At 43.6% G+C, this 23,653-nt stretch overlaps 1 protein-coding gene across 1 annotated transcript in view; it reads left to right on the top strand.

Annotated features, from left to right (window-relative positions):
* LOC138488402 (solute carrier family 13 member 2-like) overlaps positions 1-23,653 on the top strand; it is a 418,056-nt gene that overhangs the window by 61,503 nt on the left and 332,900 nt on the right. Inside the window, exon 2 of the mRNA XM_069615342.1 lies at positions 12,487-12,615. Coding sequence (XP_069471443.1) covers positions 12,487-12,615 — 129 coding nt within the window. The remainder of the gene's footprint in view (positions 1-12,486; positions 12,616-23,653) is intronic.

The following is a 23,653-nucleotide window of genomic DNA, read 5'->3' as shown; positions in this document are numbered from 1 at the left end:
AGGTAGCCCCTAACAAATGTAAGCTTATGAGAACGAAATCAATAAACCACAAATGGTTTGATGCAGCATTAAAAAGCCGCAAAAAAGAAAAATGTAAAGCAGAAAGAGTTTGGGAAAAAAACAGCTATGCTGGCGAATAAGGATGCCTGGAAAACTTTGGAGAAAAAATACTGAGCAGAAATTATCCTGGCCAAGAGAAATTATTTTGATTCACAAATTGCTAATGCTAAACATGATCTAAAACTTTTTGAGATCCTTAGATAACTTGAAAAGCCAAAAGTTATGTCATGTGTCAGCCCTCCATCCGACTTTGACGGTATTGATATCCAGAAGGCCTCTGCAGATAAAATATCTAAGGCTCATATTAAAATCACTCAAAGCAAAGAACAGTTAATGGCTGATACTTCTGCGAAGGAGCAGACTCAATGGGCATCGCCAGAGCACCCTAGATTCTCATTTAGACCTACATGTGCTGAAGAAGTAACTAAGACCCTGACATTTATGAAACCCTCTACTTGTGCGGGAGAAACTCTTCCGAGCTAAATCATTCTGGAGCATTGTGAATTATTTGTTCCTTTCCTTACACACCTGGCTAATGCCTCCTTTAGAACAAATAAAGTACCCTATGCCATTAAAAGGCTGGCAGTGACTGAGTTAACAAATAAATCAGGTATGGACCCTAAAGATGACGCTAATCTAAGACCTATTTCAAACGGCCCATTCCTTTGAAATTTATCAATAAGCTTGCTACAGCCCAATTTCAGGAACATTTGGAAAAAAACACAGGCTCTACATTGGAGACAATCTGGTTTCAGAGCCCATCATGCCACCGAAAGTGCTCTCCTGGACCTACAGAGGGAGATGCTCCTTCTGATGGACAAGGGCAAAGCGGGGCTGCTTATATTATTAGCTCTCCTCCCTTCTCTCCTTCTACTCCCCCTCCCGTTCCCTTCGTTCCGCTGACCATTTCCTCCTCACTTCACCCCCACCCCCCTGTGCCTCCTCCCGTTTTCGCTCCTTCCAACTCTTAGCACCCCTACATTGGAACTCCCTTCCTCTTGATATCCGTTCTTCCCCCACCTTCACCTCATTCCGCACCTCCCTTAAATCTCTCCTTCTCCATTCCCCGCCTTGAAATCCCTCCCCCATCCACCTCCCCCTCTTTCCCACTCTTATCCCCAACTTTCCCCCCTCCCTTCTCCTACCTTCCCTCCTCCACCCTCCCCCTTCCTCCTCCTTCCCTCTTCTTCCACTCCCCCCTACCCTGTCCCTCTCCCCGTCCTCCCTATCCCACTCAGTTAATTGCTCTTCACACTGTTTTATTGCTTAATCGATTCATATTGTAATTGCTTCACTGTTATAGCGTTCATGTTTCATGTATTGTTGTTCCATGTACAGCACTTTGGCGTAAGGCGCTTTATAAATAAACAAATACAAATACAAATACAAATTAGCCCTTTCAGCAGCCTTCGACTTAGTGGACCAGGAAGAACTCGTGAAGAGGCTAAAATCAGTCTGAGGATGCTCAGAGGAGGCAAACGCTTGGTTTGCATCCTTCCTTGACAAAAGAACTTCTCAAATGGTGTGGGGCGATGCTTATTCTCCATATGAAACTCTAGAGGTGCGGGGTCCCACAGGGTGCCTGTCTGTCGCTGTCCCTCTTTAATGTCTATTGTCAACCTTTATGTGCCCCACTTGAAAGATTTGGTGTCTATTTTTCGGATTATGCTGATGACACTCAGTTGGTTATAGAACTAAATGGCACTTATGAAACTGACATGAAGAGAGTGATTCACATTTATGAGGAAATCCAAAATTGGATGACACATAATGATATGTGTTTAAATTCTGCGAAAACAGAGCTTTTGATCTTTGGTTCACCCCAAGCTAAAGGGAAGCTTGAGACTGCCGGCTTCTCCATTGATAATCATCATATTCTTGTCACCCGTAAGGTGAAAACCTTGTGGGTTATTTTTTAAGCTGTCCTTAGCTCAGAGGCTCACATTCACCATACTGTGAATACAACTCAGTATCCCCTGAGACTATTACGCTTGATAAAACCATACTTTTCAGAACCAAATTGCAAAAGTCTTGTCAGAGCTATGATCATGCCCAGAATAGACTACTGTAGCGCCCTTCATCTTGGTGCAAATAAAGGTAGTCCGGGTATTCTTCAAGTTCTGCAAAATACGGAGTTCGTCTGGGAAGAAATGTGAGTAGACATGAGCCTATTTCGGAGCATAGGAGAAGTCCCCACTGGCTCCCGGTAAAGGCCCAAATCCATTTTAAGGCTAACTATTGTAAATAGGTGCTGTTATGGACAAGCGCCCAGTTATTTGAAAAACCGACTGAAATTACATACTGCCAAAAGAACAACTAGACTTAGTGAGGAGGTACGTATGATTGTGCCATATAGTAAACGTTATGTTTGTGAAAGGGAAACTTTTTAGACTTGTTTTTAAGTACGCCAAATTATTTTACATACTTTTCGCAAATTTTTATATTTGTAAATTTATGCTAGTAAAATCGTGTAAGCATATGTAAATTATGAACTTTGGTAACTTTCCAGGGTGCGCCTTGTACTTTGCAACACTCAACAGCTGGCGCTGTGCTGGTTTCACATTTCGGGCCATGAACTGCATTTCCCATCAGGATTGTAGTTCTGGGAAAGTACTTGTTTCTGAATCAGGTGCGTCAGCGCCGGCGCGTCAGGGACTAGCAAGTCTGGTGGTTTAAAAGACCCTGTTTTCCCACGCTGGCATTCATCACTGCGAAGACCCTGTGAAACCAGCCCTACTGTGACAAGACCACACAGACCAAGAAGAATACAAACCCACAACTACATACTCAACCCGAGAAGATGGAGTAATGAGGCTCAAGCCTCGGTATCCAAAAATCACCGTTGATCGATAAAAATCTATCAGCAAGAAGAAGAACAAGTGCGCTGGCATTCACTCAGCTCTGTTGGCTTTCTAGTTAGGAGGAGATTTGTGCTGTAGGCCTTTCTTAGTATATATTGCCACTACCGTGTTGTTCGTGGAAGGGAAGCTTTTTAGACTTGTTTTTAAGTACGCTGAATTATTTGACATGCTTTTAGCAAATTTTTATTTGTAAATTGCTAGTAAAATCGTGTAAACATATATACATTGTGAACTTTGTTAACTTTTCAGGGTGCCTCTTGTACTTTGCAACACTCACCAGCTCGCGCTGTGCTGATTTCACATTTCTGACCAAAAACGACATTTCCCATCAAGATTGTAGTTTTGGGAAAGTACTCGTTTCTGAAGTAGGCGCGTCAGCATCGGCGCGTCAGGGTCCAGCAAGTCTGCTGGTTTAAAAGACCCTGTTTTCCCACGCTCGCATACATTTAGCTCTGTTGGATTTCTAGTTAGGAGGCGATTTGTGCTGTTGGCCTTTATCAGTATATATTGCAACTACGTGTTGTTCATGAAAGGGAAACTTTTTAGACTTGTTTTTAAGTATGCCAAATTATTTTACATACTTTTAGCAAAATTTTATTTGTAAATTATATGCTAGTAAAATCGTGTAAACATATGTAAATTGTGAAGTTTGGTAACTTTCCAGGGTGCCTCTTGTACTTTGCAACACTCAACAGCTGGCGCTGTGCTGGTTTCACATTTCGGGCCACAAACTACATTTCCCATCAGGATTGTAGTTCTGGGAAGCGTCAGGGTACAGCAAGTGTGCGCAGGTCCACGCGATGCGCCGATGGCACTGTTCTATGTCTGTGGGCCTCTACATTATAACAGGTGAGGATTGATCCATACCCTATTACATCCTCACCAGAAAGCTGGACATTTGTATTCTGCTACGTCCCACAGATAATAGGGCTCATTTCCTTTCCGACTAATCCCAGGACGACCTGACTGCAATCACCATCGTCCGGCTGCTGTTCAAGGCTGGTAGTGAACATGTACACCCCTAAGGTTCCTTTACTTACTCAACTAATTAAAGTGGCTCTTTTAAACACCAGGTTGTTAGACAAACATACAGTCGACGTAGGGGAATATATTATTAACCAACAAATAGACATTATGTGTCTAACCGAAACCTGGTTGCAAGACTCAAAAGCTCCAAACATTTCTCTAGGTACACCCCAAGGATATACTTTTTATGGAATAAACAGGGACATGGGAAAAGGAGGAGTAGTTGCTATATTAGCCTAGGAGGATCTGCATTTTTTCCAGACCCGTATCAGCTGTAATGACTGTGAAATTATGCAGATTAAAGTTACCCCCACTCCAAATAACTGTCTGAATATTATCCTTCTCTATCGACCTCCTACGGATATGCCTTGTTTTACTGATGATGTATTGTAATTACTCTCCTCTTCTTAATAAACCTAATGTTGCTACCTTGGTATTGGTCGACTTCAATAGATGGTATGATGATGCTCAGGACCTAGATGCATCCATACCTGCTCAGCGGCTTACTGCAAATAACTTCATAATTCATAATGAAGAACCCAAACATAAGCACAGCAACACCCTTGATTGGGTGGTCAGTAAAAACCTTGACCTAACCCTCTTGATCACTAGACCATGAATCTGGTCTGATCATTTCTTTGTACTGTTTGATTTGAATCTTCCCTCATTGTCAAGGGATAAGATAAATCCACTGAAAAAAGTATGCAGTATGAACTTTAATAAAATCAGTCAGGAAGATTTAGCCGTGAGCCTTGGTAATGTCATGAACATGACATTTGATCCCCATTCTCCTGCATTTTTGGTAGCAAGATTCAATATAGAGATATCTTCTAAACTCAACCAGGTAGCCCCTAACAAATGTAAGCTTATGAGAACGAAATCAATAAACCACAAATGGTTTGATGCAGCATTAAAAAGCCGCAAAAAAGAAAAATGTAAAGCAGAAAGAGTTTGGGAAAAAAACAGCTATGCTGGCGAATAAGGATGCCTGGAAAACTTTGGAGAAAAAATACTGAGCAGAAATTATCCTGGCCAAGAGAAATTATTTTGATTCACAAATTGCTAATGCTAAACATGATCTAAAACTTTTTGAGATCCTTAGATAACTTGAAAAGCCAAAAGTTATGTCATGTGTCAGCCCGCCATCCGACTTTGACGGTATTGATATCCAGAAGGCCTCTGCAGATAAAATATCTAAGGCTCATATTAAAATCACTCAAAGCAAAGAACAGTTAATGGCTGATACTTCTGCGAAGGAGCAGACTCAATGGGCATCGCCAGAGCACCCTAGATTCTCATTTAGACCTACATGTGCTGAAGAAGTAACTAAGACCCTTACATTTATGAAACCCTCTACTTGTGCGGGAGAAACTCTTCCGAGCTAAATCATTCTGGAGCATTGTGAATTATTTGTTCCTTTCCTTACACACCTGGCTAATGCCTCCTTTAGAACAAATAAAGTACCCTATGCCATTAAAAGGCTGGCAGTGACTGAGTTAACAAATAAATCAGGTATGGACCCTAAAGATGACGCTAATCTAAGACCTATTTCGAACGGCCCATTCCTTTGAAATTTATCAATAAGCTTGCTACAGCCCAATTTCAGGAACATTTGGAAAAAAACACAGGCTCTACATTGGAGACAATCTGGTTTCAGAGCCCATCATGCCACCGAAAGTGCTCTCCTGGACCTACAGAGGGAGATGCTCCTTCTGATGGACAAGGGCAAAGCGGGGCTGCTTATATTATTAGCTCTCCTCCCTTCTCTCCTTCTACTCCCCCTCCCGTTCCCTTCGTTCCGCTGACCATTTCCTCCTCACTTCACCCCCACCCCCCTGTGCCTCCTCCCGTTTTCGCTCCTTCCAACTCTTAGCACCCCTACATTGGAACTCCCTTCCTCTTGATATCCGTTCTTCCCCCACCTTCACCTCATTCCGCACCTCCCTTAAATCTCTGCTTCTCCATTCCCCGCCTTGAAATCCCTCCCCCATCCACCTCCCCCTCTTTCCCACTCTTATCCCCAACTTTCCCCCCTCCCTTCTCCTACCTTCCCTCCTCCACCCTCCCCCTTCCTCCTCCTTCCCTCTTCTTCCACTCCCCCCTACCCTGTCCCTCTCCCCGTCCTCCCTATCCCACTCAGTTAATTGCTCTTCACACTGTTTTATTGCTTAATCGATTCATATTGTAATTGCTTCACTGTTATAGCGTTCATGTTTCATGTATTGTTGTTCCATGTACAGCACTTTGGCGTAAGGCGCTTTATAAATAAACAAATACAAATACAAATACAAATTAGCCCTTTCAGCAGCCTTCGACTTAGTGGACCAGGAAGAACTCGTGAAGAGGCTAAAATCAGTCTGAGGATGCTCAGAGGAGGCAAACGCTTGGTTTGCATCCTTCCTTGACAAAAGAACTTCTCAAATGGTGTGGGGCGATGCTTATTCTCCATATGAAACTCTAGAGGTGCGGGGTCCCACAGGGTGCCTGTCTGTCGCTGTCCCTCTTTAATGTCTATTGTCAACCTTTATGTGCCCCACTTGAAAGATTTGGTGTCTATTTTTCGGATTATGCTGATGACACTCAGTTGGTTATAGAACTAAATGGCACTTATGAAACTGACATGAAGAGAGTGATTCACATTTATGAGGAAATCCAAAATTGGATGACACATAATGATATGTGTTTAAATTCTGCGAAAACAGAGCTTTTGATCTTTGGTTCACCCCAAGCTAAAGGGAAGCTTGAGACTGCCGGCTTCTCCATTGATAATCATCATATTCTTGTCACCCGTAAGGTGAAAACCTTGTGGGTTATTTTTTAAGCTGTCCTTAGCTCAGAGGCTCACATTCACCATACTGTGAATACAACTCAGTATCCCCTGAGACTATTACGCTTGATAAAACCATACTTTTCAGAACCAAATTGCAAAAGTCTTGTCAGAGCTATGATCATGCCCAGAATAGACTACTGTAGCGCCCTTCATCTTGGTGCAAATAAAGGTAGTCCGGGTATTCTTCAAGTTCTGCAAAATACGGAGTTCGTCTGGGAAGAAATGTGAGTAGACATGAGCCTATTTCGGAGCATAGGAGAAGTCCCCACTGGCTCCCGGTAAAGGCCCAAATCCATTTTAAGGCTAACTATTGTACATAGGTGCTGTTATGGACAAGCGCCCAGTTATTTGAAAAACCGACTGAAATTACATACTGCCAAAAGAACAACTAGACTTAGTGAGGAGGTACGTATGATTGTGCCATATAGTAAACGTGTTAGAGGAGCTGGGAGATCCTTCCCAGTGCAGGCTTCCACGGCATGGACAAATTGACACAGGACATACGTACGGACACAAATTTGTTAAACTTGCAAAAAACGCCTGAAAACTCTTCTTTTTGAGTAAACTGTTCTGATGTGTTGACTCTGGCTTCTTGTTTTCTCTTTTTTCTTCTGCGCCCTGATGCCTGTGGGTTCCGGCGCGATACAAACGGATACATAAATAAATAATTAAAAGATAAACGTGTTTAAGTTGTTAAACAAATATACAAATAATTTCACACAAGGGAATTGGGAAACATTATTTTAAATGGATTGTGTCCTCCCACGTATTCCTCATTTTATGATAATTATCTATCCAGCTTCAGCTGCTCTGGATTTCTTTTTCGACAGAGGGCGCTGTGTGCAGTGTCGCCGAGTAGATGTCCCTCGGCATGGCTTTGTCAGACTGGACACCTACCTGATTTTGTATTTTGCATATCTGTATACCTGATGTAGCCCCCCGCATCATGAGACGTGGCTTTGCCAGACTGGACACCTACCTGATTTTGTCTTTTGCATATCAGTGTACCTGATGTACCCCCCATATCATGAGGCGTGGCTTTGCCAGACTGGAGACCTACCTGATTTTGTCTTTTGCATATCAGTGTACCTGATGTAGCCCCCATATCATGAGGCGTGGCTTTGCCAGACTATACACCTACCAGATTTTGCCTTTTTGCCTGCCTGTATACCTGATGTAGCCCCCTTACCATGAAGCGTGGCTCTGATAAATTATGCTTTTCAAGAACCACCTGTATGTTGTAACCGGTATGAGTGGTCTTGCACCTTGAAGAATGTTCACTTCGCACTCACTTTAACTAGCTCCCCAGAATCTGAGGGCAATCATCTGCATGCACAGAAACTTTGTTTATCTCTTTCCAGGAATAATTACATGTGGATGCAAAGATAAAGATGCAAAGGGAGCTTTCGTCTGAAAGCTGAAAAATTGCAAACCATGCAATGGGAAAATCTGGGTTCGACGCACACCTGACCAATTTATGCAATTCTGGGCAAATGTCTCTACTTAAATGGGTCGTATTTCCTTTGACTGCCACAATTTGGACCGCTTAGAAGTAATTTCGGTAAATGTGCACTACACAATAAGTCCCAGTTATATATAGTATATTAAACTACAGCGCTTGCTCCAAAGATAATACACATATTGCTCAGTTATGTTGCACACTCGCATTCTCAAGTGCCTCTTAACCTGCTCATTCTTATGCCAGTCACTCATGAGCCATGTTTCTCTCCTAATTGAAAACTAAAATAGATTATGCACTGCACAGATTGGTGGGCAAGTGGGTGTGGCTGGAACATTTCCTTTACTGTATAAGGAGCCAGCCAGGATGATGTATTTTCCTCTCCCCTGGCCTATGAGCGGTGGTCATGGGCCCCACATGTACTAACTACCCAGTTTGTGAATGGGGCTGTGGGAGGTCACATTGTCCTAGGACAAGGGACATGCCTATATAGACATAAGGCTTTCTACCTGCCACAGAGCTCTTTTGTTCTTGTCCTCAATCTCCCACCATCCAGGACATGTTGATGCTGCCTGTTGGTTCCACTGTGCCTGCCGAAAGGCTGAAGATAGCTCCCCTAAGGTTTAAGCCCACTAGAAGCTGCACAGAATAACCAACTCCAAGTCTGTGTGAACAACGACTCGAAGTTGCAATTTTGTTGTCATGTGCCGAAGTCTTGGAGTACAGTTGATAAACACATGCGGTTGTTTAGGCTGACATTACTTCGCATTCTGGTATGTGTAGAAATCCATTTGGGATGGTGAAAATAACGTTATAACCACTGTTTTTGCTTATTGTAAGGTTTTATATATATGTCTGGCTGTTCATATTGTGATGTTTGTACTTCTAAGTCCTCTTTATGAAACAGAGCATCATTTTAGCTACTTAAAACTATACATTAACACGCATTTATTTCAGCTAGAGATGAGAAGATATGTGTCTAAAGTGCAGACTGGGATCAAATCCCATCTTACAGAAAGTGTGTGATACTGGGCAAAACATCTTCCAAAATTGCTATGCAGGCATGTTTTCTCTTACGGGGGCATGGACGCAGGACATCAGCTATGGGCTTATGTTGCAGAAGGCAGGGAGCAGGATGCCAGGTGTTGTTTTTTTTTTAATGGAAGGGTTTGAGAAGGCAGGGTTTTGAATTTGAGAGTGGGGAGGCAGATGGCAAGGGGTGCATCTTTGCTGGCTCGGATCATGTTTGGCTCCCCCACCTCTACATTCAAGTCCCATTTATTCAAATAAATCAAAGCCTCTTGTAGGAGTTCTACCATGAACAGTTTCACTTTATCACTTCCAGAATCCCAAATACTTTAATGATAGAGCGTCTTGCCCTAATTTCTAGTTTGATTGTTCTGGCACATAGCTATTGCAATTTGCTTTCTTGTTCCTTTACCATCGTAGCATTTTTGCTAGAAACGTCTGCCTCTCAGCTCCTCAAATATTTTAATGAGTTAGTTCTGATTCAATGATGACTTTATTTGAGTCAGTTCTTTATTTTCATTCAATGCTGTACTTAAATTAGAATGACCTTTCCTATGTTCCCCGATAAGATCAGCATTACAAGTACACCAGTTCCTTCCTTAAATACAGGAGAGGGGAGCCAGCTTCACTGAAGGAGATAGAAGAGCTGTTTTCCAGTTTTCTATTTCTTGCAATTCTTGGTGTCAAGATGTCGTTGCTTCTGGTGGTGACATTCTTGGGCAGGTATGAAGGTGCATCAAGTGTCATGGCCTTCAGGGTGATGCAGGATCATTTTGAAACAATGCAGCCACTGAAGTTCCTTGAGGGTTCGTTGATACTGTTGAATGTACTCTGACCTTTGACCAGAGCATGTTGGACTGCTTTCTGGGGTTAGAGGCTAGTTCTCCAGCAAGGAAGGTATTGCCTATATCTAGTGGGTGAGACAAAGATTTGATGACCGTTTTGAAATAAGGGGCTAGGATGACTCACTTTATTCTTCTGAGAAGTGATAAATGACAGCAAGCTGTCTTTGTCTTCTTGGCGATGTGAGCCGCAAAGAAAGGGGATTCAATCATTGCTGGATCTCAGATACTTCATGCAAGTTTTCGATTGGGGGGCAAATCCATTGAGTTCCATTTCCCTTAGCCGAGCTTGGTTTGTGGCATATCCCTGTGGAACAAACTCGGTTTCCATATGGTTGAACTTCAGGAACATGCTCTATGTCCAGAGCTGGATGAGGTGGAGGTGGTTTTGCAGTTGATACATGTTGTTGTTATGGCTGACCTGCAGACTGAGCTGTCTGCTCTCTGCATAGTGGCTCCATCAAGAGCTTGAAAATGATTGAGGAAATGGTTTCTCCTTGTGGGATGGCACAGTGCGTGGGGCAGATGTGATCTGTTTGAGTCCATCTGAATGAGCTTGTTTTTGTCTGTGAGGAAGGAGATGAACCACATCAGGAACGTGCCCTTGAAGTACATGGGGTGGCAAGGATGTTGAGGAGGGCCTTGTGATCGGCGGGATCGATGAGGCAGAGAGTTCGAGCAGAGCCAGTAGATATGGATCTCCCAGTCTGTGATGTGATGGGCATGTTCGATGATTTGCATGGTGGCTGTCTCAGTGTTGCATCTTTGGCAGAAGCCATAATGGTAATCATGATGGGGGTTGTGCTGCACAGTATTGTCATGTAGTTGGAGGGAGGCGAGTTTCTCGAAGATCTTCCTTATGAAAGAGTGGTGTGTGATGGGATGGAAATTGACTAGGTTGTCTGGGCCAAGCATGTTTTTTTTTTAATCAAAGAGAGATTTTGACCAGTGTTTAGAGTATGGGGAAGGTGCCTGAGTGAAGGAGGCACTGATGGGACTGAAGAATGGAGTGAGTGCTTCTGCTGAGATGGATTTCACCATGGAGGGAGTGAGGATCTCATCTTCATAGGAGTGCTGCGAGGATGCTGCACGGACCTTCCCTTTTAAGGTCCTCCAATTGCTCCACCTTGGGGGTGTTGTGAGGATTAAATACTCTTACTATCAACCCTGGTGTAATAGCCACCCAAAATGTAAATTAATGTATTTAACACCCTCCAAGCAAAAACAGAATAGTAAAACATTAACATAAAAGCTGAAACATATAAAAAGTAAACACAGGTACTGCATAACCAATACTTGTTTGCTATCGAGTTTATTTGCTTTTTATGTACTTTTTCATATAAAACCCGGTTCCCGTTCTAATAACACAGAAGCATGTGTTATCACATTTGCATGGCTGAAAGTGTGGTATCCCCTTACTATTACCTCTGCCCACGGGTTCGTGTGTGCTACATGTTATGAGTAGTAACTTATAACCCCATGTGGTACCTCGCTAAGCTACACTGTATCGCTCTATTTTCTTTAAATTACCCAATACATGGTGACCTTTATGTGCATTTATTTATGTGCTGCACTCCACGTGTAACTCCATTTGCTACTGTCTGTATGCTGTCCTCTTTGTGCTAAGCTCAGTATGCTATTATCTGTATTCCTCCCTCTGTGTAGTACCATTGTGGGCTGGTCACTGCACGCTATTGCTGTGTTACCCTCTATATGCTGGATTCTCTTTCATATGTTTGCGGGCTACCAGCTGTATTTGACACGTTTGCTGACCCCTGCATGCTACTTTCTTTGCTACTCTTGCTAGTGCGCTCTCTTTGTCACTCTATTCACATGCTTTGTTGTGCTGCCTCGGTGTGGCAGTCTCAAAGCTGTTCTCTGTATGTTGTCTCTGCAATGATACCTTAGTTGTGCTATCATTGTTTGCTTACCTCAAAAGTCTTCCATTAGGCCCCCTCCCTGTGTGTGTGAACTTCTGTGTGCAGCCCTTTAGGTGTTTCTTTGTGTGGTTCCCCACTCTGCTGCTCTGTATTTTCCTGCTGTTTCCTACTACTCTTTTTGTGCATGTTCTCCTTGATTGTTGCTCTGTGTGCTGTGCTCCATATGCTGCCATCTCTATGCTGACCTTGTGTGTCTTCTGTGTGCTGACCTGTGTGTGCTTCCATTCTTTGGTACCCCCTTCGCAGGCTCTCTGCGTGATGTCCTCTGTATGCTGAACTCTGTGTTGCCTTTTCATGCTGTCCTCTGTGAGCTGATCTGTGCATGCTGTCTTCATGGTAGCACTGTTATATGCTGCTCTCTGTGTGATGCCCCTTGAACACTGCTCCAAGCACCCCTTTCTGAGCTGCTAACCTTCCATCCCCTCTGTGTCCTCTGCAGGAAGCCAGCTGCGCATATGTGATCATCCTGATGGCTCTGTTCTGGTGCTTTGAGGCCTTGCCGCTTGCAGTCACCGCACTGCTGCCAGTCCTACTCTTCCCCATGATGGGCATCATGGATTCCACTTTGGTAAGACCTGTGTGCCTCTTGCAATCCTTGTTCACTTCACAGCATGCATCTCAGCTCTGGTCTTCTTCTCAGGTTTTTTTTACTTATTTTTTATTTTTTATCGTTTTTATTGTGTTCAGTTTATTACAAACGTTTTACACATCAAAAGAGATTAAAAAAAGAAGAAACAGTTAATACCATCAGCAATTAAAAAAAGGTTAGCAGCACAACATTCATTCTAAAACCTCAAGCTCATGACAAAATCTACAATTTTTATCATTCCAGCCCCCTTGCTTCCTAGAGAACAAGAGTTCTTTAGTTGGATAAAGGTTCAGTCTCAAGCGTAAGAACTGGTTTCGATAATAGGAGCTGGGAAACATCACTGGATATTTCATGGTGGTGTTCATCGCTCGAGACTCAAAAGAGAGATTTAGGGCCAGTTTGTAGCGGTTCCTATTATTTTGGGTTTCAAAATAATCCTGACGCCTAAGCTTTTGTTTGACCGTTGTGGGGTTCTTTATCAGTGTCTCTGTTGACATATCAAGAGCCTACAAACAGTTTACACATTTTTCTTGCAAGAGGATTAAGGGCCAGCAGGTATCAACTCCACTTTGTGATTTTAAGATTTTAAATGGGAAGGCATAATCTGGTATAGCTAATTTATGCGCCGGAGACAGAGATTTCCAAAGAGACACTGAATATAGAGATTGGAGCCCCAGTTCATATCTTATAGACGCAGTTGGAAGGCTCTTGGGCAGGCATAGGCTCTTCCTCCAAAAAGCCCCTCTAGTGTCTCACACATTTTCCAAGACACATTTAAGCTTGCCTCTACCCATATGTTAAGATTGGTACAACCTTATGCTTATAAGAGGTCAAAGTGGGCATCTATGTAAATGTGCTGTACCTCTTGCACAAGATAACCCTTTGAACAGCTAGCATCTTAATTTGTGATCTTAATTCCAAGTCCCATGGGTTTTCATTCAGACTCGTCGGATCCCCAAACAAAGAATTGTGTCCACCTACTCCAGTCCTTCCATACACACCTGCCATCTAAAATGCATTTTACTCTTGCCTGTCAATGAACTATGGTTGAATATTTTTGATTTTTTTATGTTGATCCCTAGATCATTAGTTGTCACATAGGATTGGCTCTGGTCCAGTCTTCATTGGAATCCTATGGGTGTTTGATCGACCAAAACTAGGGTGTCTGCATAGAGTAGCCATGGGGAGGGGGAACCCTGTTTATCTTGGATGGAAAAGCAATTTCCTTATCCAAGCTAGCAGGCATATCTGATAGATATAGGTTGAAGAGGGCCAGGGCCAAAGGGCACCCTTGCTTCAAGCCCCTATTAGTCTGGATTTTTTTTGAAAGAAGGCCCTGAGAGTTTAGTCTAATTTGCACCGAGGTACTTGAGTATAGTAATTCAATGGCTTGAATCAAATCTCTCGGGCAATTCCAAGCTGTCATTTCCCTCCATAAGGTATCTCTATGTACACAATCAAATGCTTGTTCCAGATCAATAAAGACCAAAAATAGCCTTGTTTTGTTCTTGGTGGTTCATAGTTTTAATGTGTTCAGTAAATAAGAGGTGTAAGTCAATGCCAACACAACAGTCTGGCATGTGTCGAAGTGGACTTTCAAATTCATCCAACTCATAAGGGAGCGATGTAGGGTTGATGCAAATACTTTGCCCAAGACGTCCAGCAATGCTATTGGACGGTAATTTCTCTGGTTCATTCTATCCTCCTTCTTAAAGATCAGAACTATGATTGCAGAGTTGCAAGAGGGGTGAATTTCCCGGTCCCTCGAGATTTGGGCAAACAGTAGACTAATGAAGCAGACCATGGCTATGGAGCAGCCTTGAGCATACAATTAGTAAGGCTGTCCGGTCTGGGGCACAGGAGGGGTTCATGTTTCCTATTAAATGCATGATGTCATTTGTGTCAAAGTCAAAGGTCCAAGCCATATCATCTTTCATAGCAGTTGAGAGCTCATTGGGCCTGGTTTTAGGAGCTGTCAATGTGAAAAGATTTTTAAAGTGACTGACCCAAATATGTTCAGACTCCCCATTGGTCAAAAGGGCAAACTGCTGATTAGCATTGTTGTTAATTAAAGACTAACTTTCTCTAAAGTGTTTTTTGCACATTGCTCTCAGCATTACTTCAGCTTCCTCCTGGTGTCTAATCATTTTAAAGGAGATTAGCCTATTCTTGTATCTCTGCTTCCTTCTTTTTATCTGAGCAAAGAGAGACCCCCCAGCTCTCCTAAGGTATCTAAGGTCTGCTCTCAGTGCCTTATTCTGTTAAACCACAACTCTATTGTATTGATGTTTAGGATAGAAGTCGGGATTCCTATATCTTCCCTTAACCTCCTCAAAATGTGAGAGCATAGGACGATAGTCCAAGCCATGTTGTCCATCTTCGTAGGATACCTGGTATTTAACCACAATTAAATCCACAACCAAAGGCCTTATCAATAATCTATTTCTTCCTTGGTTACTGGTAAGGGCCCCCCGAATAACCATTTCAGGTCTTTAATTCCAATTGACAATTTCAACAGACAGTGGTCACTGTTAGTCATTGTGCAGACAACAAGGGATTCTATGCAATGAAGGTGATTACGCAAAAACAAAAACATAGTCCAACATCGAATATTATGATCCCCGCACCCAAGTCGGTCTCCCCAGAGTATCCCCTTTAATCTGCCCATTTGACATACAGCAATCTCTTGCACTCAATTCACGCAACCATAAAGCCACCCTATCTTGGTCGGGGGACCTGGTAGTCTTCAAGAGTGGGAGTGGGTTGTCTCTTTTGTCAAAGCACCTAATATTCAAATCGCCACTTGTTTCTTTATAGTTTTTGCTATGGGTTGCACCACATATCAGATTTCAGCATCAGAACGATTCATACATCATCATGTTGAAGTGCAGTACTTAACAGCAAAAGCTTTACCAGAGCTATTTAGCTAATTAGTTAGAAACACACATATTAACAGATTACTTACCCCTGTTAATGTTCCTTCGACTGGATGTTCCTCCTGCATATTCCTCATCTTATGATAACTCCTTCCAGCATTAGCGACTTTGGAATTCTTTCGTTTTGCGGTAGATGGCGCTGTGCGCCGGTGGTGAGTCGATGTCCCTCGACGGCCTCTGTCCCCCCTCAAGGCTGTCATCATCGACATTATATATAGCATGCAGTGTGCCCATTACTTCATTTCATAGTTTTCCCCCCTCTGGAATCAGAACACCCGGCATTTGCTAGGTCAGAAGACCAGGCACTCAGGGAAAAAAAAGGTGTAATACAAAGAAATTCTATTGAGGGGAAGGATGGGAGGGGTGATGAGGAATACGTGGGAGGAACATCCAGTCGAAAGACTATTACCATGGGTAAGTAATTTGTTCTTTGAATGGATTGTGTCCTCCCAAGTATTCCTCATCTTATGATACCCTCCCAAAGCAGTATGGTATTAGAGGTGGGAGGTGGGAGTGTGAATTTTCACGATTTGTCATTACTGCTGTGAAGCACAGCCTTCTTAAATCCTGCCGCAACGCCCCTTGTTGAATGAGCCCACAGGGCATCCTTACCAGCCAGGATATAGCATTTGGTGATGCATAAAATTATCCAATAGGAAAGGGTTTGTTTTGTGACTGCAATACCAAATTTGTGTCCAGTATATCCAACAACTGGTCATCTTGCCTCACCTTTCCCATATGAGAAATGTAAAAGCTTAAAGCCCTTTTGGGGTCAAGTTATGGGCCCTCTACCCTTCCTTACCACGATGAGGTGGAGGATAAAAGGTTGGGAATACCATATTCTGAAAAAAGTGAAATTCCAAAACCACCTTCGGCAGAAAAGTAGGTCAGACTCTCAGTATGACTTTTTCCTTATAAAAGGTTGTAAACAGTGGATTGCATGACAAAAAGTCTGCAACTCGCTGACTGCGTGCAGATGTTATAGCCATTAAAAAGATTGTTTTCAATGTTAGCAACCTTAAGGGACAAGAATGAAGTGGCACAAAGGGAGCACGTATAAATGATTTCAAAACCAGATTTAAATCCCATCTGGGAACCACAAAAGGGACTGGAGGGAACACATTTGTGAGCCCTTTCAAGAACTGAATCACAATAGGCATTTTGAAGTAAGATGCCTGCTCAGGCATTTGCTTTAAAATGTATAGCGCTGCCAAGGATCCCTTCACTGTGTCAACCTGGAGCCCCAGATTGGCTAGATGCAGCAAGAATGATAACACCATACTTCTGTTGCACAGAAAACGGTCCACAGTATTATCTCTACACCAGCTGCAGAGCGTGTTCCAACAGCAGCGATACAGAGATTTCATTGCTAGCTTTCTGGCCAAAAGCAACACTCACATAACATCTTCTGGGAGGTCCAAATCCTTATACCTCAACCTCTCTGAAACCAGTAGTGAAGGTTGAGAGTCTTGACCCAACCCCCCTCTTGCGAGAGAAGGTCCTTTCTTTGCAGAAGACATATTGGAGGGCAGATGGACATGTCGAGAAGGTTCGGTACCAGGTCCTCCTGGCCCAATAGGGAGAAATCAGGATCATGGATTTTTCAAATTTCCTCAACCTCCTGATGACATGAGGAATGATGGGGACTGGGGAAAACACATACAGGAGTCGAAACTCCCAATCTCCCAATCCACCAAAAACGTGTTCCCTACAGCTCCTCTTAGAGAAAATTCCCTGGAGCAGGACAGTTTATACTTCCTGTTGACCCTGGACACAAACAGATCCACTTGAGGGGTTCACCAAAGGGTGAAGATCTCTTGAAGGACATCCTGAGCTAGTTTCCACTCGTGGTAGACTGTGCTCTGCCTGCTCAGAGCATCTGCCACTGGTGAACCACTGATAGGGAGATTGGAGATTTAAAAAAAAATGTGTGTTATGGTTTTACAATAACTTTTAACAAAAATGACAATACTTTTTAATTTCATATTAACAATTCTATTAACCACACAATCTAAAATCTTAATTATGTCCTTGATAAAAACATCAGCAAAATCACTGAAGACAAATTACTAATCATTGTAGATAAAAGTATAAATTGTCATACATAAAAATACCCAAACATTTTTCAGCGATGTTAAAAAACCAGTAACCACCAGAACCAATGAGGTAGATCATCCAGCTAAACAAAAGTGCCAAAATGAATCTCCTAAAATGTAGTTCTCGATTGCTTCTGAGATGAGAATAGTGGATTAATAAATGTTGCAGGGTTTCTGGTGATGTTAACAAATTACAGAAGCAACAAAGGTCACAATCCTTTGCCAAATAGTTACAACAACAGAGAACTTTCCTGTTATAAATCAGATTCCAATGGAACCGGATAAACAGTCATTTTATGGACAGATGTGGGTAAATACAAAGATAAGGAACAATTACTCCAGCTGTTTTGAAATTGAGTTGCAAATGTTTCAATGAGTCATAAGAATGGAAAGTTTTAAGTGTGTGGGCAGAGTCCTGTCTGTAAAGAATTGTTTTTAGCCCTCATTGGGTTCTCCACGAGATCACAATGTGAGAGCCTGAGATCACAGAATAATTTCTCACAAAAATCAACAAATTTATACACAAATGAGTCACCTTGTTCCTTGAGAATAACGTTAAGTTCCAAAGTGAAGAGGTGCACATTGGACGTAACATTTTATAATAAAAAGCCAGGTATTTCCAATGGGCTCTACTTTTTAATGAATACAAACTGAGGTCATATAGAATTGCTGCAAGTGGGGTGTTAGTGATATCTGCAGTACCTTCCTCCACAACCTCCCCTCAATAATAGAGAGTACATCCTAGACCCATAATGGCAGGAGCTCTATACCGTACATTAGTTTGAGAACTATTTTACCTTTGTGACATTTCACACAAGGAAAGATAGGGGAATTTGCCATATCTGGAGTCAACCCGTGATAATTGATTACCAGGTGCTGCCCCACGAGCCAACAACCAAGTTGTTTAGGCTGTTTAACAAAGATGGGGAATCCCAGGCACATGAAACTGTCAACTTTTTCCAATGGACTCTGATCAATTCTCCAAGTAAATGATTTTTTATTTTTTTTATTTGTACAATGTAATATTTTCATTTTATTGGCGTTGATCTTAAGCTTGTGAGTCGAGGCAAAATTGGCAAATGCAGGCAGGAGGCAATGTAAACCGATCTGGGCAATATTAAAAAATCATCAGCATAGGCAAGCCAGATAGGTTTAAAGTTATGTGGAAGTAGCCAATGCAGACAAATTTAAATAATCCCCAATATCACTCAAGTACATGTTAAACAGGCAGGGAGCAAGTACGCATCCCTGCCAGATGCCCCTGGAAGTTGGACTGCTATGAGACAATGATCTTTTTTGATCAAGTAAAACCTGTATATTTGACCTGGAATTAAACCTACAAGTAGGCAAATTAAACCATGTGGGATTCCCCATCCCTGCAATTTATCCCACAATAGACCCCGATCTACGACGTCAAAAGCAGATGAGGCCTATTGTGGCAAAACAGACTGAGTTGTGTTTCTTCTGTCAAACCTGGCTAAGAGTGACCTTCACAATGAAACCATTCAGGTAGGTGTAATGATACCTCTGAAAGCCAGTATGCCATTGCAGAATTCTTCCTGGTGTCTTTTGCCACAATTGCAGATGCTGTAGTAGAAAAGATAAAAATATCTTGCTATCAGCATCGAGAATCTCTATAGGGCGATAATTTTATGTATCATTGCGTGGGCCTCTTTTGTAAGGGAGATTCCTTCTTGAAGTGGCCAGAACCAGAGTTGCATTGCCTCTCTGCCAGTGGTAGGGACCCTACACCTCCTCTCTTGTTGAGTTAGTACATGGCCACTGTGTTGTCTGTTATTATCAGGATGCTATTTCCCCGTTGAGAGGGCAGAAAAGTCATCAGCACTAGTCGGATTGCCCTCAGCTCCAAAAGGTTGATGTGTAGTTTGAGCTCCGATGGAGACCAACAACCGCTGATGGTCAGATCATTGGCATGGGCTCCCCAACCCATGAGGGAGGCATCAGTGACTACAGTTATCTCCGGCCATGGTTGCCAAAAAGGTTCGCCTTTCAGAATGTTGTCCTTGCAGGCCCACCACAGGACATCCTGTGCAACCCTGCTCGGTATCTGAATTAGGTCTGATATCCTACCTGAAAACTGAGACCACTGAGACCTGAGGACCCACTGGAAGGATTTTGTTCTCAGACGAGCCGCTAGTTCCAGAAAAATGCAGGATGCTATGAGGCCGAGCACCAGGATATCGAAGGCCAGAAGATGCTGGGCGTTCGGCAACTTGATGACCATCTGCTGAATGTGTTGACCCCTAACCTGTCTGGTCCCTGAGCAACAGGAGGCATTACTTTATGTATTTTTAGGAGGCATTAGTAGTGTTGGTTGTGTTTACAATATTTCCTTAAAGGAATAGTGCGCTCAAGAATTGTATTGTCCCAAGCGCTCGGGCAAGTGGTTTTAAGCAAACTGTGATCGATCGTAAAAACATTTCCTATGCTCCTTGCATTCGTTTTCCACACTTTTACACATGCAAAATCAACGAGCGGGGTGTGGCCATCTTGTGCTAATGTTATCCGTGGATGTATCGCCCTAAACTCAAGTGCCCCTGTGGCACTAAATCATATCATCCTCCCCCCCTGAAACTGACATAACTATTCCTAGCAATATTCTCCACCTACTTTCATGACGTTAGTGGGCAGCATAGCCAAACGTGCCCAGTAATCACCTACGTCTTTAACGTCAGTTGATGCAGAACCCGGAAATGCAACAATCACATCCTCTCACAGCACAGCGCGTCCCAAATCGGAATAGAAAACACTATTTTTAAAAGAACAATTAATCCTCTGCAAAACGCTCAGAGACCAAACGCAGATTTCCATTTAACACCAATTTTTGAATGTCCTTGGCTTTACAGCATCAAACCTTTATCATGAGGCACACAGTGTTCCTTTCGGGAGAAGATGCGCATTCGTCGCACCTTGATTCACAAGGCTTCGATATCAGCTTCTTGCTAGACCACCGTAAACAATGACAGTTTGCTCCTTGTAGCTGGTACCACAAAAGGGCATATCGGTCCCGGGCGATGGTCCCACATCAGCGTAATCAACATCCATCCATTTAGGAGTATCTGCCTTTGGTGGTTGAAGAAACCGTCACTCGTCATCTGGAAATGATGATATTCGCAGAAAGGAAGAATGTAGCTGTGTAGAAAACAGAATAAAAATATATTTCAGTAGCAGTTCTTTATTCAAATGTATCCATTTACCCTTTGATTCTGCACCGGGTGAAACTTAATAACCAACACAAACCACAAACAATGGAAACACACAGAAAACATAAGGGAAAAGTTGGAGTCTATGATGTGCTTGAGAGGTTAGCGCTGTGGAGTATGTTTAGCTCCCAATGGGATGCGGAAGCTGATGGAAAAATTTGGACGACACATAGACGGCATTATAACGGATTATTAGCAACAAATTTATGGTTGGTGGAACCTGGGGGAACCCAGACGTGGACTCAATGCTCACTGTGCTCAGAGAGGCACAGCTCCAACTCACTGATGAGGCACAACAGGGCTGAAACATGTGCATGGGGTTGCTGTAGGTACTCTAGTTCAGAAGGGAATTGCCATAGAATTTTGGTGCTGGACTGCCCATGTGCCCGGGGGAAAGACAAATATGCAAATCGCTATTTTCGAAGGGATTGTGTCCTCCGACGTATTCCTCATTTTAGATATATATCCTTCCAGCTCTGGTGGCCTCGGAAATTTTTTTCTCCAGAGGGCGCTTGCGCGTCGACGTCCCTCGAGTCGATGACCCTCGACAGCCGCCGTATCGACGCTCGACGTCATCCTGCCTATAAAGGCCGCGCGCAGCGTCCGTTGCTCAGTTCCGTTTTTCCGCGCTACTCGGTGCCTCGGAATACCGTTGCTCAGTTCTTAGTAATATTTACTTCAAGTTATTCGAATCGTACTCGATGGCTTCCTCGTCGGAACCGACAACCCCTCGATCCGGCTTCAAAAAATGTCGAGATTGTGGGAAAAAGATGTCGTTGACCGATCCTCACAGAAATTGTCTGTGGTGCTTGGGAGCCGAACACCATTGTTCGGAGTGCGAGGACTGTATGTCCATGACAGCTAAGGCCCTGAAGGAGCGTAGGGGGAAGCTGGAGAAAGGTAAGACTTTTAAAGCTTCTTCTTCTTCGACGAAGTCGAGACATTCGTCTCCTCGTCACCATTCACGCTCCAGATCTCGGAGTGGGTCTCATCACTCCTCGAGATCGAAACACTCGAAGAGGAAACGTCGAAGATCCCCTTCTCCGTCTTCCTCTTCCTCTGTTTCGCCAAAAAGAATCCCTTGCCCCACGAAACTTAGTTCCCGGGCTGAATGGGAGGAATTCAGAAAAAACATGATGAGCGTCTTCGAGAAAGCGGCCTCGACCCCCTCGAAGACTGCCGAGAGCGATGCTCTGGTCGAAAGACCCAAAGGTCAAAAACGCCGCGAGTCGCAGTACCCGGCGAAAGAAACCTCTCGAGCGCGTCTCGAACCCTCGAGCAGGACTATGACCTCCAAACCTTCCTCGAAGGTTCCGTCGACGCCGTCGACGAAGGTTCCGTCGACGTCGAGGTCTTCGACGCCGTTGTCGAAGGGACCTTCGACACACAGGTCTGTCGACTCGACGCCGGCCTCGACACCGGCGTCGACGCCGAGAAAAGTCACGATGACCACACATCCAGTGACGATTCCCAGGCCCTCGACGTCGATGGCGTCGATGGCGTCGATATTGTCGAGTAAAATTCCAATTCTGTCGAGGTCCTCGAGGCCTCCACCTCTGTTTTCGACGCCACGCTTGAAGCCTTCGACGTCGGCGTCGACGACATCGACGTTTTCGAGGCCAATAATGACAAGTTCAGCACCCTCTGCCTTGGAAATGGGATTTACTCCCTTTATTAATTCAGAACAATTGAGAACTATATCCTCAATTTTAGAAGAGGGTGATTTGTCAGAACAAGATGAGTTACAGGGACCTGTAACCCCAGTTAGAGAGGAATTTTCCTCTGAAGAGCGCAGATTAAAGGATCTTCATGATTCTTTACATGAGGCAAGTGGTTTAGACACTTCCCCTGAGGTGGATTTTGCTAAACCAGACCCGGGGGAGCATGCTGAAACCCCCTACAGAGCCTTAATGGCCAGAATTACAGAGTTCATGGGGTGGTCTACACCTTCACAATCTTTCCAGCAAGATGACCTCACGGATATTCTTGACAAAGGCCCACAAGAGGATCCAGTGGTGCCCTTTCATAAAGCTCTTCAGAGAAAGATCATGACAAACTGGGAAACCCCAGATGTAATACCAGCAGTAAATAAAAAACTGTCTGCAAAGTACAGGGTATCTTCCACAGACCCAGAGTTCTTGTCTAAACATCCATCCCCAGAAAACCTGGTGGTACAAGCAGCATCCTCTACCGACGTCAAGACGGCTTATCCTACTGTCCCACAGGACAGGGACGATAAAAAATATGATGCTATGGCTAAGAAAGTCTTTTCAGCATGTAGCATGGCGTTAAAGTCTGTTAATGCTACTTGCACCCTTGCTAGGTTCAGCCATACACTTTGGGAGTGTGCTTCTACAGCGGCTGACTGCATCCCGGAGGGAGAAGAAAGGGATGCGTTCCTGAATATTATACAGGACGGTAAAGACGCTATGTGCGAATCCCTCCAGACGGGCATTGATTCGGCTGACAGTATCAGCAGAGCAATGGCGGCAAGTACATCAACCAGGCGGTTCGCTTGGTTGAGAAAGTCGGGTTTTGCCCCAGATGTGCAAGCCAGGCTCTTGAACATGCCATTTGATGGCTCTTCTTTGTTCGGGAAAAAGGCGGATGACAGTTTAGAGAGACTGCAAACTTCAAAAGCAGCAGCAAAATCCCTAGGAGCTGCAATCCGTCAGACTCCTTTTCGTCCCACAGGAACCTCTGCGAGGGGCAAGTCCTTTCGCTTCTACTCCTCATTCGGAAAAGGTAGAGGACGACCGGC

The sequence above is a fragment of the Ambystoma mexicanum genome, chromosome 9 (assembly GCF_040938575.1).
Source record: "Ambystoma mexicanum isolate Mex_15411 chromosome 9, UKY_AmexF1_1, whole genome shotgun sequence".
Classification (NCBI taxonomy): domain Eukaryota; kingdom Metazoa; phylum Chordata; class Amphibia; order Caudata; family Ambystomatidae; genus Ambystoma; species Ambystoma mexicanum.
Note: the sequence above shows the minus strand (reverse complement) of the source record. Positions and strands in the feature narration are given on the sequence as shown.